Below are 16,757 nucleotides of genomic sequence, written 5' to 3'. Positions count from 1 at the left end.
GGCGGGTACCACCCTTCCCAGCAGGAGGAGAGTGCCCAGGAAGCCTCTCACCTTCTCTGGGCCTCAGTTTCCTCATAAATAAAATAAAGATGTCTCAGTACCTTTCTGGACTGAAGCGGGGAGAGCACACCTGTCTCGAGGGCCCACCAGGGCAGGCGCCTCACCGGGTGCTCGAGGAGCTTCTCCTTTACCCAAAAAACAAGGCTCTGGGTCGGCTGCGGTGGCTCACGCCTGTAGTCCCAGCACTTTGGGAGGCAGAGGTGGGAGGATCACTAGAGCCCAGGAGCTCAAGACCAGCCTGGCCAACATGGCCAGACCCCATTTCTACAAAGAATACAAAACTTAGCTGGGTGTGGTGGCATGTGCCTGTAGTTCCAGCTACTTGGGAGGCTGGGGTGGGAGGATCACTGGAGCCTGGAAGGCTGAGGGTGCAGTGAGCTGAGACTGTGCCACTGCACTCCAGCCTGGGTGACAGAGAGAGACCCTGTGGTGAGAAAATTGGGGTTTAGAGATGCTCAGAACTTGCCTGCGCCCCATGCCCAGGAAGGGCAGCACAGTGCTGGCAGGTGGGGGTGAGTGGGACAGCCCTGGACACCACGGGAGGTGCCAGAGGCTCTTCCCCAAGCATGGAGGGTTCTATGCGCCGTCCCTGCCCAGACAGGGCGCTCAGAGCCCCACAGCCAGGATCCCAGTTGCTTGGCTAGCAGAGGGGAGGGGGCCTGCCTTGAGGGCAGCCCCAGGACTTCAAGACCCCATCTCTCATTGCGTGGAGAGGGGTCCCCAAGGCCCAGGGAGGGGCAGGGCTGGCCGTCCCTAGCACCCTGAGCAGACCCCAAGCTGGGCAGGCCCCACAGACCCGACACAAAGGAGGCACGAGGGGGCACCTCCCACAGGCCAGGTCTCAGCACTGCTGTCCAGCATTGCTCCCCAAGCTGCTGTTGCTCTTGGAATGCACGAGTTCCCTGGGGGCGGAGACACGCTGTGTTGTCATGGGGAAGACGATGGATTTCACTACCTCTTCTGAGGCCAGCTCGGAGGCGGCCAGTGCGAGCAGCCCCTGCGGATTGCATTCCCATCAATATTGCAGCAGGCACATGGCCTCCCCCGGCCCACAGCTGACAGCCTGCTCTCCCTCAGAGGCCTGGAGGGGAGACAGCTCCAGTGATGAGAGATGAGCACCCCCTGCTGTCACCAGACCCTCCCAGAGGCTGAAGACAGAGACATGCTTCAGTCCCAACCCCGAGCTCCCAAACCGGCTCCTGAAGCTGCACACCGAGGAGCCGGGAAGGTGGCAGGGTTGGGTTTTCATGTGCTGGGCAGGGGGCACCCAGGCGCAGGCAGGAGGGGACTGTGGATGGGAAGGACATGGCGAGCCTAACGCAACCCGTCCTCCACTACCACGGGGTCTGGGGACAGAAGGCAGAGGCGCTGCTTGGACAGAAAGCCCACGCATGGGACCCCAGAATGGCTGGGCAGGAACAGTGTCAGAGACTCCCAGGAGGTTGGGCGGGGCTGTTCCCTTGTGCCAGGGGCTTCTGGAGGCTGGGACACCAGCAGAGCGGCTGCCCTCCCCATCGCCTAATCTTGGCTGCCATCCAGGCAGGAAGTGCAGGGATGGGCCCAAAAAAGGCCGAGGCCGACCCAGCGGCCTTGAAGGAGCTATGGGAGACCCAGGCAGTCGGCACTCCTGGGCTGCGGGCCGTGGAGCCCCGCCTTCTGTGGAGAAGCCAGCAGAGCACCACCACCTTCTCAAGCCAAGCCAGAAAGACAGCCTTCTGCTGAACCAGGACCCGCTGGACGTCTAGCAAGCACACCATTTAGTAAATACATGACTTCCAGCAGTGACTGAATTCTGCTTCCTGCAACTGCTGCACCGGGGCAAAACCAGGGCAGAGCCGTGCTCTCTGGAGGTCACCTGAGCCACCTGCGCAGTGCGGCAGGATGGTGTGGGTTTCCACCAGTGCTAACAGAGGCCCCGGTGGTGGCAGTGTGACAAGTGTCCGGCAGACCCCAGGGGCTGGGGGGTGGGGGGGACTGTGGCTCTGCCCCAGTTGGCCCCAGATGCTCTGAGAGGACACATCAGAGAAGAGGCCAGCAACCCCTTGGGGAGACAAGGGGTTTGGGGGGTAGAGGGCAATGACACCTTCTGGGCCTCAGTCCCCTCACCCAAAAAGAAGGGTCAGGTGATTTCAGAACACCTTTCTGAAGGGGTGGTCACTAAAAGAAGCGTGAAGGAAACTGAGGCAGGTTAGATGAATTTGTCACAGTAACTGCCCTGGGCCTGGAATAGAGAGGGAAGGTCGGGTGGGAGCACATGGGGGTGACCTGACTCCAATGTGGATGCCAAAGCACCCTCTCCCACTGCCTCCTTCATTCATTTGCCCCCATCCACCCTCCTCCACCCACCCAGCTCCCGTCTCCATCCTTCATCCACCCTCCTCCATCCACCCTCCTCCATCCACCCAGCTCCCATCTCCATCCTTCATCCACTCTCCTCCCTCCTCCATTCCTCTTCTGTCCATTCCTCCTCCATCCACCCTCCTCCATCTCCCCTCCTCCATCCAACTCCTCCATCCAGCTCCTTCATCCATTTCTCCTCCATCCATCCTCTTCCATCCACCCTCCTCCATCCACCCTCCTCCATCCACCCTCTTCTATTAATTTCTCCTCCATTCACCCTCCTCCATCCCACCCTCTTCCATTCATTCCTCCTCCATTCACCCTCCTCCATCCATCCTCTTCCATTCATTCCTCCTCCATCCAACTCCTTCATCCATTCCTCCTCCATCCACCTCCTCCATCCAACTCCTTCATCCATTCCTCCTCCATCTATCTCCTCCATCCAGCTCCCCCATCCACCCTCCTCTATCCATTCCTCCTTCATCCACCCTCCTCCATCCACATCCTCTATCCACCCTCCTCCATCCACCTCCCCCATCCAACTCCTCCATCCACCCTCCTCCATCTAACTCCTCTATCCACCCAGCTCCCATCTCCATCCTTCATCCACCCTCCTCCATCCATTCCTCTTCTGTCCATTCCTCCTCTATCCACCCACCCTCCATCTCCCCTCCTCCATCCAACTCCTCCATCCAACTCCTTCATCCATTTCTCCTCCATCCATCCTCCTCCATCCACCCTCTTCCATCCACCTTCCTACATCCACCCTCCTCCATCCACCCTCCTCCAACCACCCTCCTCCATCCATTCTTCCTCCATCCACCCTCCTCCATCCCTTCCTCCTCCATCCCCCCTCATCCATCTCCCCTCCTCCACCCACCCTCCTCCACCCACCCTCCTCCATCCACCCTCTTCCATGCACCCTCCTCCATCCAGCCTCCTCCGTCCACCTTCCTCCATTTTCCCTCCTCCATCCACTCTCTTCCATCCACCTCCTCCATCCATTCCTCCATCATCCACCCTCCTCCGTCCACCCTCTTCCATCCACCCTCCTCCATCCACCTCCTCCATCCACCCTCCTCCATCCATTCCTCCATCCATTCCTCCTCCATCCACCCTCCTCCATCCACTCTCCATCCATCCTTTTCCATCCATTCCTCCTCCATTCACCCTCCTCTATCCATTCCTCCTCCATTCACCCTCCTCTATCCCTTCCTCCTCCACCCATTCCTCCTCCATCCACCCTCCTCTGTCCATCTCTCCTCCATCCACCCTCCTCCTTCCACCCTTCTTCGTCCACTCCTCTTCCACCTATCTCTTCTCCGTCCGCCCTCCTGAGCTTTCCCCTCTCCATGTAGCCCTCTCCTCATTTCTCACTCCTTTGGCCTCCCTGCCCCATCCATTCCTCCTCTGTTTGTTCCCTCCCCATCCATCCCTTCCTCTGTTCACCCTCATGCATCCACCTGCTTTTCTGTCCATTTGCTCATTTGTTCATTCAGTAAACACTTGTTGAGCCCTGTCATGTGCTAAGGGCTGGGGACTAGTGGGACAGACAAGATCCCTGTCCTTACAAATGGGGAAATGAGAGGCTGTGGGGTCCCAGGCTGAGGGACAAGAGCCAGGGCTGGAATCTGCTGCCTTCCGGCTGCTGCAGGGCTGTTGGCTGCCTTGTGGTCACCTCTGGGAGGTTCTGCTCCCACTCCTGGGGCTCCTCAGTCTGACGTACATCACCCACGAGGAACTCTGGCCACGGAGGCTCTTGAATCACAGGTGTGGTCTCTGTGACCCAGATGAATGGCATGACCTCGCCAAGTTCCAGCCACAAGCCCAGGCCGGGCCCTGGCCACAGCCATGGCCCCAGGCCCTGTCACATGCCCTCTCTCCTGATCCCCGTTACAGCCCCTGTCCTTGTCACAGCACTGGCCCCACCCGTCACAGCCCCTGTCCTGGCCCCTGTCACAGCTCCTGTCACAGCCTGACCCTAGCACTGGCTGCCCTGTGGCACCTCAGTCCTGCCCAGGCCCTTGCTCCTGGCTCCGATGCCATGTATGAGTTGGATATGGTGAGCTTCCCAGCTGACTATGCTGCAGGTTCAGCAGTGGGGACCTGGCTGGGATCTGGGCCCACCCTCCATGCCTCCAGGGCAGCTGGGGACCCTGAGCCTTACCGGCTGGGCCACCTCCCGCAGGTACTGGGCACAGTCCCGGTGTCCATGGTATTCCGCCAGGTCCGCCGCCGTGTAACCGTCTCCATCCCGCAGGGAGGGGTCCACGTGGTGGGAGACTAGGGTCTGGCAGCACTGCAGTGAGGAGGGCACACGTGTGACCCACCGCGACACTCACCAGGTGCCCATGGGCTGGCCCTGTGCAGGCCGCTCCCCTGGCCCCATGGCACAGGCTGCCCTGGTGCCCTTCCCAGCGGGGCAGGGCTTGAATCTGGGCCGTGGGGTTCCAGAGACCTGCCTAGGAGCACCCAAGCCTCATCCCACAGCCACCCTGTCCTGGCACAGACAGTACCAGGCACTGGATATGAAGCAGTGCTGAGCTGACAGGCATCAGGGTGCCCCGTCCAGACCCCTCACAGCTGCCATGTCCTAGGCATTAAATGCAGAACCAGTTTCCATGTTTGCCACCCTTGGAGATGTGGATCAACGCACGTGAACAAACAAGGCTCAGAGAGACAAGCAACCGGCCCCCGTGCCGGGGACTCAGGGCCACCTCCCACCACAGCCCCACTCTCCATAGGACCATCTTCCTGGCCCCACGAGGTTCCCCCCTGGCACCCGGAGTACCAGCTCATGCCTGACCAAGGCTGCTCACCACCTTTGCCAGCCACACTGCATGCTCCTACCCAGCCAACCTGGGGCCAGGGCCCTCCTGTCTCCTTGTACCTGATGGGCTCTTGTGATGGGAATGGGGAGGAAGAGGGGAGGGAAGAAAGCTGGGGAGGGAGTCCACAGGACTGGAAGGCTGGAGGACATCTGGGCCTGTGAAGGATTCAGATGGGAGAGGGTCAGGGGACCTCAATAATGAATTCTGTACTTTATTCTGTATGTATTTATTCTACAAATATTTCTGTGTCTCTTTGGTGGTACTAGGGAAACACAAAAACGAACTTGAGTGAGGCGAATGCCGTGTTCACAAAACTGTGCCTTTGACGCAAACGTATCTCTGAGATAGACCAGCTGGGCCTCAGCATCTTTGGGTGACACTGAATTGAACTAAGTAAGAAGTTGTGAGACCCTTGGCCAGGCACGGTGGCTCACGCTTGTAATCCCAGCACTTGAGGCCAAGGCAGGTGGATCACTTGAGGTCAGGAGTTCCAGACCAGCCTGACCAACATGGTGAAACTCTGTTTCTACTAAATACAAAAAATTAGCCAGGTGTGGTGGCAGGTGCCTCTAATCCCAGCTACTCAGGAGGCTGAGGCAGGAGAACTGCTTGAAGCCGGGAGGCGGAAGTTGCAGTGAACCAAGATGGCACCACTGCACTCCAGCCTGGGCAACAAGAGTGAAACTCCATCTCAAAAAAGTTGTGAGACCCCAAAGGAAATTTCAGCTCCTTTCTGGACTGCAGGTGCCTCACCTATAAAAGGCGCAATTAGTGTTCATTCTCTACAGATAAATACAGGTTCAGCATGCATGTGGAGCGGCGCGTGTGCCCGCCGTGAGTAAACACAACGTGACGCTGTCGTGCGTGGCAGGGGGCCTGGCAGCGAAGTCCAGTGGCCTTGAGCTCATCTGGCTCTGTGACTTGCTGGTCAGAGAACTTGGCCAGCTAACTGGGCCTGTCTGTAAAGTAGGGACAGCTGCACTGATCTATGGCCGACACCACCAGCCTTCCTCGTCCCTGGCCTCTACCGACACCCAGCTGTGCAGCTAGCAGGTCAGCTCGAGACCTCAAGGGTGAGTGCCTCGTCCTGGGGGAATTCTTCTCTGGAGGGCTTCCCTTCCCCTCCTTCCTCTGCCCTGAGTTCCATGGCCTCCAAGGTGGCCACAGCCTGAAGAGGCCACGGCACCACCAGAGGAAGGTGGACATGAAGATGGAAAGAGCCCTGCGTCCTGGAAGCCCTGCAGATCCACAAGACCTGCTGCAGAACCACAGGGCCACGGGCTTGTAGTGCCTGAGGATAATGACCCTGTGCCTCTAAGCTGTGGACTCAGGTGTCTGCTCGCACACTGCCTGCCTTCCTGGGTGCCGCGCTGCCCTCCAGAGAGTAAGCAGCTCAGGCCGGGGGCCGCCGGCTCTGGCACAAATACGCAACCCTGGTTGTGGTGTGAAAGCTGCCACCCATAGCATGGCCGGGTGCACACGAGGCTTTATTTGTGGACACTTTTAACTTCAGATGAGTTTCATGTGTCATGAGATGTGATTCTTTTGCTTTTTCCCCATTTAAAAAGGGGAGAACTATTTTGAGCTTGTGGGGCCACACAAAATCAGGTGTGCGCACACCCCTTCCTGGGGGCCTGCTGGGAGGCTTGAACCAGATAACGCCTGAAGGCTCTTGGAGGACCAGAAGGGCTGAGCCAGTGGCTGGTGTGGCTGAGGAAGCAGGAAGCATTTGTCAGATGTGCAAGGAGGCTGGGGCTGGGGAGGCTGGGGCCGGTTGCTGAAGCCAGTCCCTGGGAGAGGCACTGCTCCCGGAGGCTCTGGGCTGGGGGAATGGCAAAAGTCTGCCAGGACGCGGTGGGTGTGTGGGTGGGTGGAGGCAGAGCGTCCCCAAGGAGCTGTTGCTGGGAAGAGGAGGCCAGGATGCGGAGGAGGGGAGTTACGGGGTCTGCAGGAGTATGAGGGGTGTCACGGTAGAGGAAGGGGGACAGGTGTCAGACCTGGCCCCAGATGGTGCTGGGGAGAGAGGGCATGGCCCTGACAGGAACAGAGCCATGGGGAGGAGGAAGGGAACATCTCCCCCAGAGTAATGGACCCCATCGCCGCTGGGATTGTCAGCAGAGGGTGGGTGGTGACAGACGGAACTCTGTCCGGAAGTCTGTGCAGAGGCCACAGCAGTGGAAAGGCAGGTGAGCAGACGGATCCACTTCTCCAGGGAGGAGAGAACCAGGCGGGTCAAACCAACCCACCGCCCAAGGACATGAAACACGGGTTCTCTGTAAAAGTCACCTGCCAACAGCCTCCGTAAGGTAACACAGAAGTCAGGGAGGAGTGATCCGGCCACACTCAGGGGAAAAGGAAAGCCTGGGGGGTAGGGGGTTGGTGGGGGAGCCTAGCACTCAGAACTGCCCTTGCCCTGAGCCTGGGCTGATGCCAGAAGAACACTGTCCTCCAGCAGCCTCAGGGGACCAGGCAGGCCAGGAACAGTGCAGGTTCTGCCAAGGGTGGGAGCTCTGGTTGACCACCTCCCGATGTAGGCCAAGGGCTCTACCCTCAGAGAAAACGGAAGCCAGATGCCAGTCAGGCCCCTGCTTCCTATCATGGAGGTGGTCCTGGGAACTTCCTGCCTGGAATGCAGATTAAGATGATCCTGAGCCCACATGTGCCCAGCAAAGGCAAATAAGATATTGCCAAGGCCTCCAGTTATGCCTACACTTCATTTTTCATATTTAATGTCAGCATACGTCAACAAAAATAAAAAATACAAGGAAATAAGATACCATGAATGAGAACCAGAAGACCCAGCCCACAAAGAAATAGAAATAAAGCTCTGAGAACTAACAGACAAAAACAAAAGTGCTTACTACTTTTAAATAAAGAAAAACCCAGGCAGCCAGATAACATCTCCTCAAAATAAGAGAGTAAAAATAAACCCCTAAACATTAGTAATTATACGACTGTAGATGGTCTAAATGCACCAATAGATAAAGACTGTCAGGCTGATGAAAAAAACTAAATATGACTGCATGTGGCTAACCAGAGGTACTGGCAAACAAGGATTCAGAAGGCTGAAAGTAAAGTATGAATAAGCTTCACCATCAAATGAGTACAGAAAGAAAAGTCATGTGTATACATATATCAGATAAAACAGACTAGATATGGGGTTCAAAATATACAAAACAAATGGTGACAGGATTACAGGGAAACACAGACAAATCCAGAATAATAGCCAGGAATGTTTACACACTTCTCTCGAGCCATTTGAAATCCAATAAACTAAAATGTATACCTATGGAGATCTGAAGAACACAATGATATAACGACATGTAGAGAACAGCCTGCAAACTCTACAGTCTTTCCAAGAACACATGCAACATTGATAAAATTGACCATACACAGGGCAATAAAGTAACTTCTCAAAAAATCAAAGGATTGAAATCACCAGAGTATATTTTCTGACCACAGTGCAATTAATAACAAATAGATAGCCGGAAGGAATGCCTTCATATCTGGAAATTAAGAAACATAATTCCAAGGAATCCCTAGGGCAAATAAGAATCAAAATGGGAATTAGAAAATATTTTTTTTTTTTTTTTTTTTTTTTTTGAGACGGAGTCTCGCGCTGTGTCACCCAGGCTGGAGTGCAGTGGCGCGATCTCGGCTCACTGCAAGCTCCGCCTCCCAGGTTCAGGCCATTCTCCTGCCTCAGCCTCCGAGTAGCTGGGACTACAGGCGCCCGCCACCACGCCCGGCTAGTTTTTTGTATTTTTAGTAGAGACGGGGTTTCACCATGTTAGCCAGGATGGTCTCGATCTCCTGACCTCGTGATCCGCCCGCCTCGGCCTCCCAAAGTGCTGGGATTACAGGCTTGAGCCACCGTGCCCGGCTAGAAAATATTTTTTAACTGAACAATTATCAAACAGTGGGATACAGCTAAAGCAGTACTTGGAGGAAAATTTATAGCCTTCAATAAATATATTACAAAAGAAAAAAGGTTGAAAAGTAAGTGAAGTAGGCACCCATCTCAGTAATTTAGGAAAGAAAGTAATAACAAAGATAAATGTAGAAATTAATGAAATAAAAAAAATACATTGGAGACAATTAAATGCTTTTTGGAGGACCCTGAACAAGTTAAAACCTGACTGTTGGAAAAACTAGTGACTAATAACCAGTGAAGCTGATTGAGACAAAAAAAGGAAGAAGAAAATAACCAACATCAAGAATTAAAAGTGGGGAACTTACTACGTACAGACAATAAAGGATCATCAGGATATTAAAAATAACTTTATGCTAATACACTTAATAACTTAGATAAAATTGATTCCTAGAACGTTTCTAGGAAATAAATCCTAGAAAAATATAATTTGATGAAACCAACACATAAGAAATAGAAAGCCCTAGTAGTTCTATAATTAAATAAATTGAATTAGTAATTAAAAACCTTCCCTTAAAGAAACAGCCAGATCCAGAGGATTTCACTAGTGAATTCCACAAAATCTTTAAATAAAAAAATAAGTCTAATGTAACCAAAATGTCTCAAAAAATAGGAAAAGAGAAAACATTCCCTAATTCGTAGCATATTTTGATACCAAAATATAACAAGGATAAAACAAAAAAAGGACATTCCATGCCAATTTTACTCAAGAATATAAGGCCAAAAAATCCTAAACAAAATGTTAGCAAATTGAATTCAGCTATTTTTAAAAGGAATAATATGTCATTGAATTTATTCCAGGAATGCAAGGTTGGTGTAACATTTGAAAGTAATCAGGGTAGATCCAGGTATTCTAATGCTGGGTATACATATCCAAAAGATTTGAATGCTGGATCTCAGAGATATTTACACACCCATGTTCATAGTAGCATGATTCACAACAGTCAAAGGGCAGAAAAACCCAAATGTCCACTAACAGATGAATAAAGAAAGAAAATGTGGTATACACTATACAATGGAATATTATTTAGCCATAAAAAAGGAAATTCTGGCTCGTTATAACAGGGATGAACTTTGAGGACATTATGCTAAGTGAACTAAGCCAGAGACAAATGGATAAATACTGTAAAATTCCACTTATATGAGGTATCCTAAGTCATCAAGTTCATAAAAAACAGAAAGTAGAATGTTGGTTGCCAGGGGCTGGGAGAAAAGGGAGATGGAGAATTGCTGTTTGATGGCCATAGAGTCTCAGTTTTGCAAAATGACAAAGTTGTGGAGATTCTGCTGCACAACAATGTGAACAGACTTAATGCTGCTCAAGTGTATGCTTGAAAATGGTTAACATGGGCCGGGCGCGGTGGCTCAAGCCTGTAATCCCAGCACTTTGGGAGGCCGAGACGGGCGGATCACAAGGTCAGGAGATCGAGACCATCCTGGCTAACCTGGTGAAACCCCGTCTCTACTAAAAAATACAAAAAACTAGCCGGGCGAGGTGGCGGGCGCCTGTAGTCCCAGCTACTCTGGAGGCTGAGGCAGGAGAATGGCGTGAACCCGGGAGGCGGAGCTTGCAGTGAGCTGAGAACCGGGCACCGGCACCCAAGCCGGGGGAAAAGAGCGGACCCCCGCCTAAAAAAAAAAAAAAAAAAAAGAAATGGTTAACATGGTAAATTTTATGTTATGCATTTTTAAATCACAATTTAACAATTTTTAAAAAGAATTAGTGTAGGCCGGGCACGGTGGCTCAAGCCTGTAATCCCAGCACTTTGGGAGGCCGAGGCGGGCGAATCACGAGGTCAGGAGATCGAGACCATCCTGGCTAACACGGTGAAACCCCGTCTCTACTAAAAAAATACAAAAAAACTAGCCGGGCGAGGTGGCGGGCGCCTGTAGTCCCAGCTACTCAGGAGGCTGAGGCAGGAGAATGGCGTAAACCCGGGAGGCGGAGCTTGCAGTGAGCCGAGATCCGGCTACTGCACTCCAGCCTGGGCGACAGAGCGAGACTCTGCCTCAAAAAAAAAAATAAAATAAAAATAATTAGTGTAATTCACACCATTCAAAGAATAACTAGGCTGGGCGCAGTGGCTCCTGCCTGTAATCCCAGTACTTTTGGGAGGCCGAGGTGGGCGGATCATTTGAGATCAGGAGTTCGAGACCAGCCTGGCCAACAGGCTTGCAGACCCAGAACGCGATGGTCGGTTGCACTTCCACTTATAATCCCCCCAGACTAGTCTTGCAGAGGCCTGGAGTGCGCTTCTGGGGAACCAGGAGACTTCATAGAGGTGAACAGACCCGACACCGCTCAGGGCTGGATGGGGCTGGGGAGAAGTAAACTGTGTGCATTCTCCTGAGATGGGGTCTCGCCTTTAGACGAGGTCAACATCGGGTGGGCACCCGTGCAGGGCCAGAGGCTTATGGCTGCGCCCACCCTCAAAGGCTGGGTGTAGTTCTGATGTTGTTGAACATTTGAACACCATCCCTGCCTACGTGGGGTTTTTGGATGTCGTGTCCTTGAGGCTGGGCCATGTGAGCCCTCAAGATTTATCTGGGTAATAGCAAAGGGGCTGACATCACAACCCTGCCACAACTCTGCTCGAAGGCTGCTCACGGCAGAGGGTCCGTCCCCAAGGGCTGTTCTGAGAAGACTGTCACCAAGACCAAGCCCTGACCAGGCACCAGGGAGTTTCTGTGCGAAGGGAGGGAGGATGGTACGCAGGACGAGAGCATACAGCTTGGATCTTGCCACTTGACCCTGGGCTCTTGACCTTGCGCAAGTGACTTTGCAACTCTGAGCCTCAGTTTACCCATCTGTATAAGGGAAGTCATCATTCTTACAGGGTTGCCATGAGCGTCAGTGACACAGTGCTGGGCATGGCTGACACTCGTGACTGCTCACCCTGTCTCCCTCACGCCCACCTTACCTCCATCTGTCCGTTCTCTGCTGCGTCGTGGAGGGGGGTCCCACCCCAGGAGTCTCTCAGGACCGGGGCACCCATCAGCAGGAGTCGGTCTAGGATGGGTGTGTGGCCGCCTCGGGCTGCAAAGTGCAGGGCCGTGGCCCCCTCATTGTCCCGTGCCGTGAGTCCGATGTTAGTGAATGTGACCTGGGGAAGGAGGAGCAGTGGGAGCAGCCACCCTCCCAGGGAGGAGGCAGAACTGAGAGCAGAACTGAAAGTGGACTCTGGCTGTGCCTCTCAGGGCACAGGGCACAACCTCAGGAAACCTCGGACAGGGCTGGCTCAGCACGTGCGTCCCCGTCACCCTGGGGCAGCAGGACCTCTGGGGTCCAGGTGGGGGTGAAGTGAGCGCAGTAGCTTAATTTGGAGACACCATGGTCCTAAATCTGAAAGCAAATATCATGGCAAATGAAATACCTAGGGAACAGTAAAGAAGCATTTGCTATGAAGGAAGGAGAGAAGGAAAGAAGGAAGGGAGGGAGGGGCAGGGGAGGAAAGAACTTCATTTGGCCCGAGGGTGGCGCTGCCTTGCTGGGCATTTGCACTGAGCCCCTTTGCTGGAGCAGCGGGTCCTTTGGCCTCCCTCCAGGGCCTGGATTTGAGCCAGGCAATGAGGTTTGGGGCCCTGACCTGCTGGCCACCACTGCTGGCTGAGGCCAGCCCCGCCTCTGGGGCCTCATCTGCCTTCTGAAGGGCCCCTGCTCTGGTCCACAGCACCAGCCAGGTGATAGTCCCCTACACTGACTCGCTGAAACCTGTGCAGCTGGGACAGCCATGGGGCCTGGGCCGGCCAGTGGGACGCGGGGGTCTTCTAGGACAAACTGCCTTCCTGACAGAGGGGTGATAGGTGTGCTGGCTCCCTGCCTTCGCCCTCCTTCCTCCTTCCTGCCTTGAGTGTGCCCGCTTTCCCCGTCGGGGAGGCCAGGAGGACAGCAGAGTCGTCAGCAGCCCCCGCCACCTTCGGTGTGAGTGCCTCTTAGCGCAGCCAGGGCGCTCCTGACTGATCAGAAGCGTCTGCTAGGCAAAGCACAATGAGCTGGAAACAGAGACAGGGACAGGGCTGCCGGGGGGCTCCTTCGCATCTGGAGTGGCCTCTCTGGCCCTGAGACCCCAAGGCCTGTCCGCTTTCTCCCCAGGAAGGGCCGCTCATGCCTCAGCACGGTCCCAGGGCTCAGCGGACCTCCTGCGGTGAGCTCTTGCCGCTCTGCCAGCTGTGTGCAGCCACCGCTCATCCCAGGGGCCAGGCATCGTTTGGGAGGCTGAGGTCTGGAGTGAATGGGTCAGAACTGCTGCAGGGGCGAGGGGAGGATGGCCAGGGCAGGACCAGGTCAAGAGAACTTCCTCTGTGGGAGACCGCTCCAGCAGGAGGAGCTGGAGGGGCAGCCCCCGGGGTGGGGAGGGGCGCACACGCAGGCGAGGCACCGGGAGGGGCTGCAGTCTCCACAGAGGGAGGCTGGAGGCCAATTCAGGTGACCTTGGGGCCAAAGTGGGCAGGCTGGCACCAGCCTGAGGACCTTGGGGCCAGGGGGAGCAGGCCAGCACCATCCCGAGCGCCCGGGGGCACGGTGAGCAGGCGGGACCCATCCCAAGGGCCTCAGGGCCACGGTGAGCAGCGGGTGCCATCCTAAGGGACTAGGCCCCTGTTCCTTCACTTGCCCATTGGTTCAGTAAACATCTCTCGAGCCTGACCGCATGCCAGGTGTGGGGAACGCAGCGGGTGGCGAAGTCCTGCACCCACGGAGCTCCTGGCGCCTACACCCCGGCGGGTGGAAACCACCACCAAGACCAGGAGTCAGATGTGCCGTGTGCCCGGTGCTGGTGCGCAGGGGAGGAAAGCAGGAGTGAGGATGGTCTGGGCAGGCAGCTCCCCGCAGTAAACCAGCTGGTCAGGGAAGGCCCCAGGGGCGCCTGGGGAGCTGTGTACCAGGCACAGGGTGCAGCGCATGCACAGGCCCTGGGGGCAGAGCCAGCCTGGCCTGCTGGAGAAGGAGCTGGAGCTGAGTGGGTGGGAGCCAGGAGACAGGAGGCCTCAGGCAAGCGTGGGAGGGCTAGGGGCAGGCAGCTCGCACTTCTCCACCAGCAGCCACAGTGACCTTCCGATACGCCAGTCAGATCCTGCTGCTCCTGGCTCTGAGCCTTCCATGGCTCCCCAGGACCCTCAGGAAAGAGCCCCAGTCCTCCCAGCACCTCTGTCTGCCTTTCTGGTCCACCCCCAGGCCCCACGGGCCAGGCTCTCCCTGCCTCTGAATGAGGTGTGCCCCCCTCAGGAAGTTGCTTTGGGCCCCGCTCCTTGTTCAGCCACTTCCTGTCCATCCTCAGCTCTGCCCCCAAGTCCCCTCCTCAAAGAGGGCCTCCCCTACTCTTTTTTTTTTTTTGAGACGGAGTCTCACTCTGTTGCCCAGGCTGGAGTGCAGTGGCCGGATCTCAGCTCACAGCAACCTCTGCCTCTCAGGTTCAAGCGATTCTCCTGCCGTAGCCTCCCGAGTAGCTGGGATTACAGGCGCCATCCGCTCTGCTTTTCTGTTGTAGAGGCAGGAAGTCCCCAGCCCACCCTTGAAGATGGCACCTCCCCAACCTCAGTCACTCTGCTCTGGGGTCTCAGGTCTTCCTTCCCCAAAGAGGCCAGAAGTGGAGAAAGGTGGGGACTGGCCCGGGGATATCAAGCGGCAGGGCCTGAACAAGCGGCCGAGTGGTCTGAACTGGGCACTGCTGGTGTGGGCGCAGACAAAGAACATGGGCCACCACCAACTGTGAGAGCACCTGGGAGGCCCACCAGGACTTCCGGGGAGAGAGGGACTAGGAGAGCCCCAGGGGAGCCATGGCACAACCCCACAGAGCAGAGTGCACTGCAGGCGGTCAAAACTTCCGGGGCCCAGCCTGGCCGGGCCTGCAGGGTCTCGGGAGCCATGGACCAGCTCATTGGATGCCCCAACAGCCCTGCGTGTCCCCAGTTCCCTCTGGAGCCCCTATCCAGGCTCCAGACTCTGCTTGCTGCAGGACCCACACTCCCTGGATGTCCCCTTTCCACCTCTGGCACCTACTTACCAGCCAGACAACGAGGGAGTAGTGGCCGCGGGCGGCGGCAGCGTGTAAGGCGCTCATGCCGTCGAGAGCACGAAGGTGGACGTCAGCGCCACAGTCCTTCACCAGGAACTGGGCCAGATGCAGGTGGCCCTCCTGGCAGGCCAGGTAGAGTGGGGAGGCGCCACTGCGTGTCCGCCGGTTCACGCTGCTGCAGGGAAGGGAGGGTTTGGAGGCCCAGTCCCTGCCTATGGCTGAGCCCATCCCTCAGCTGCTTGGACTTCACTGCTGACTCCTGGCCCTGCCCGTGATGGCTGAGTTTCCCACGTGCTTTCCAGCTGCTACTGTGGGGTTCCCTCCTCCAGGTTGCTCCCCCAGGTGGCTGTGCAACCCCACTCTCCTATCCTTCTGTCCTTTTCTGGGAACTCCTGGGTCCAGGTCAGAAACATGCATCTTCTTAGATCTGAGGGGTCACGGTCTTGCCTTCCAGGTTCTCAGTTGTCCCAGTGGAGGCCCGGGATTGACCCCGACTCCCTTAGGGGTTTCCCTCTGCCCTGTGCCCTGTGGCAGGTGATGCTGGGTGCCTGGTAGCTGTGGCAGCCTGTGATGAGGTGAGGGTTGCACTGGCTGGGCTGGGGTCGCAGTGGCGGCGTGGAGGCAGGGCCAATGTCACTGAGGAGGGTCAACTCTCCGGCTCGTGCCTGCTTTCCCGCCAAGCCTGCTCACCACGCCACCCTGTCCCAGACCCTCCACTTCCAGGCCCTTCCTCTCTCAAGAGGGGAAGCTGGGTAATAATGAAGGGATCTCACGAGCACCCCCACACGTGCTCCCCACTTCTGATGGATGAATCTGAGCAACGCGGGGTCTACCCCAGAGGAGAGTCTAGTCACAGGCCTCAGCTGGCAGAGGGGAGACAGAGGCTGGGAGCTGATCTGTCCAGGGGCTTGCACCTGGGTTTAAACCCCCCTCCCCTCACAAAGTCCCTGCCAGTACCAGCCCCCTAGCAACCTCTCCTCTGCTCCTAGCAAGGGGGACACAGGACCTTGGTGGCTGTTCCCTGGCCTTGGACCACACAGGGATCGTCCCCTGCACCTGCTGAGCCTGAGGGTACACTTGCTCATGGAACGTGCCCCAAAGGGCTGCCAGTATGCCTTGGTGTCCTTCTCGGGGGAGGATCCATGCTTTCACTGGACTCTGCCAGGCGTCCTTGACTGCATCCAGGGTTGGAACAGGCAGTGTCCAGTGCGGTGGCTGGGAGCAGGCCATGATGCAGCCAGTGGGTCGGGGGCCACTGGAGGGGCATGGTCTGGCCAGCAGCAGCCACCTCTCAGCTGCTGGTCAGTGCTAGGTGGGAACTAGGCTAGGGGTACAGGACCTTCCCATTTGTGTGTGTGAGTGTGTGTGTGTGTGTGTACATATTAACATGAAGTCTCCTGGTTTTCTTTTTGTTTTTTTTAGACAGGGTCTTGCTCTGTCACCCAGGCTGGAGTGCAGTGGCACAATCTCAGCTCACTGGAACCTCTGCCTCCCAGACTCAAGTAATCCTCCCACCTCAGCCTCCTGAGTATCTGGGACTACAGGCACTCATCACCATGCCTGGCTAATTTTTAAATACAT

At 55.9% G+C, this 16,757-nt stretch overlaps 1 protein-coding gene across 1 annotated transcript in view; it reads right to left on the bottom strand.

Annotated features, from left to right (window-relative positions):
* Positions 1 to 16,757, bottom strand: part of ESPNL (espin like) — a 29,424-nt gene that overhangs the window by 9,615 nt on the left and 3,052 nt on the right. Inside the window, exons 3-5 of the mRNA XM_025405181.1 lie at positions 15,165 to 15,351; positions 12,084 to 12,266; positions 4,568 to 4,699 (exon numbers count right to left, since the gene is read on the bottom strand). Coding sequence (XP_025260966.1) covers positions 4,568 to 4,699; positions 12,084 to 12,266; positions 15,165 to 15,351 — 502 coding nt within the window. The remainder of the gene's footprint in view (positions 1 to 4,567; positions 4,700 to 12,083; positions 12,267 to 15,164; positions 15,352 to 16,757) is intronic.

This window comes from Theropithecus gelada, chromosome 12 (assembly GCF_003255815.1).
Source record: "Theropithecus gelada isolate Dixy chromosome 12, Tgel_1.0, whole genome shotgun sequence".
Taxonomy (NCBI): Eukaryota; Metazoa; Chordata; class Mammalia; order Primates; family Cercopithecidae; genus Theropithecus; species Theropithecus gelada.
Note: the sequence above shows the minus strand (reverse complement) of the source record. Positions and strands in the feature narration are given on the sequence as shown.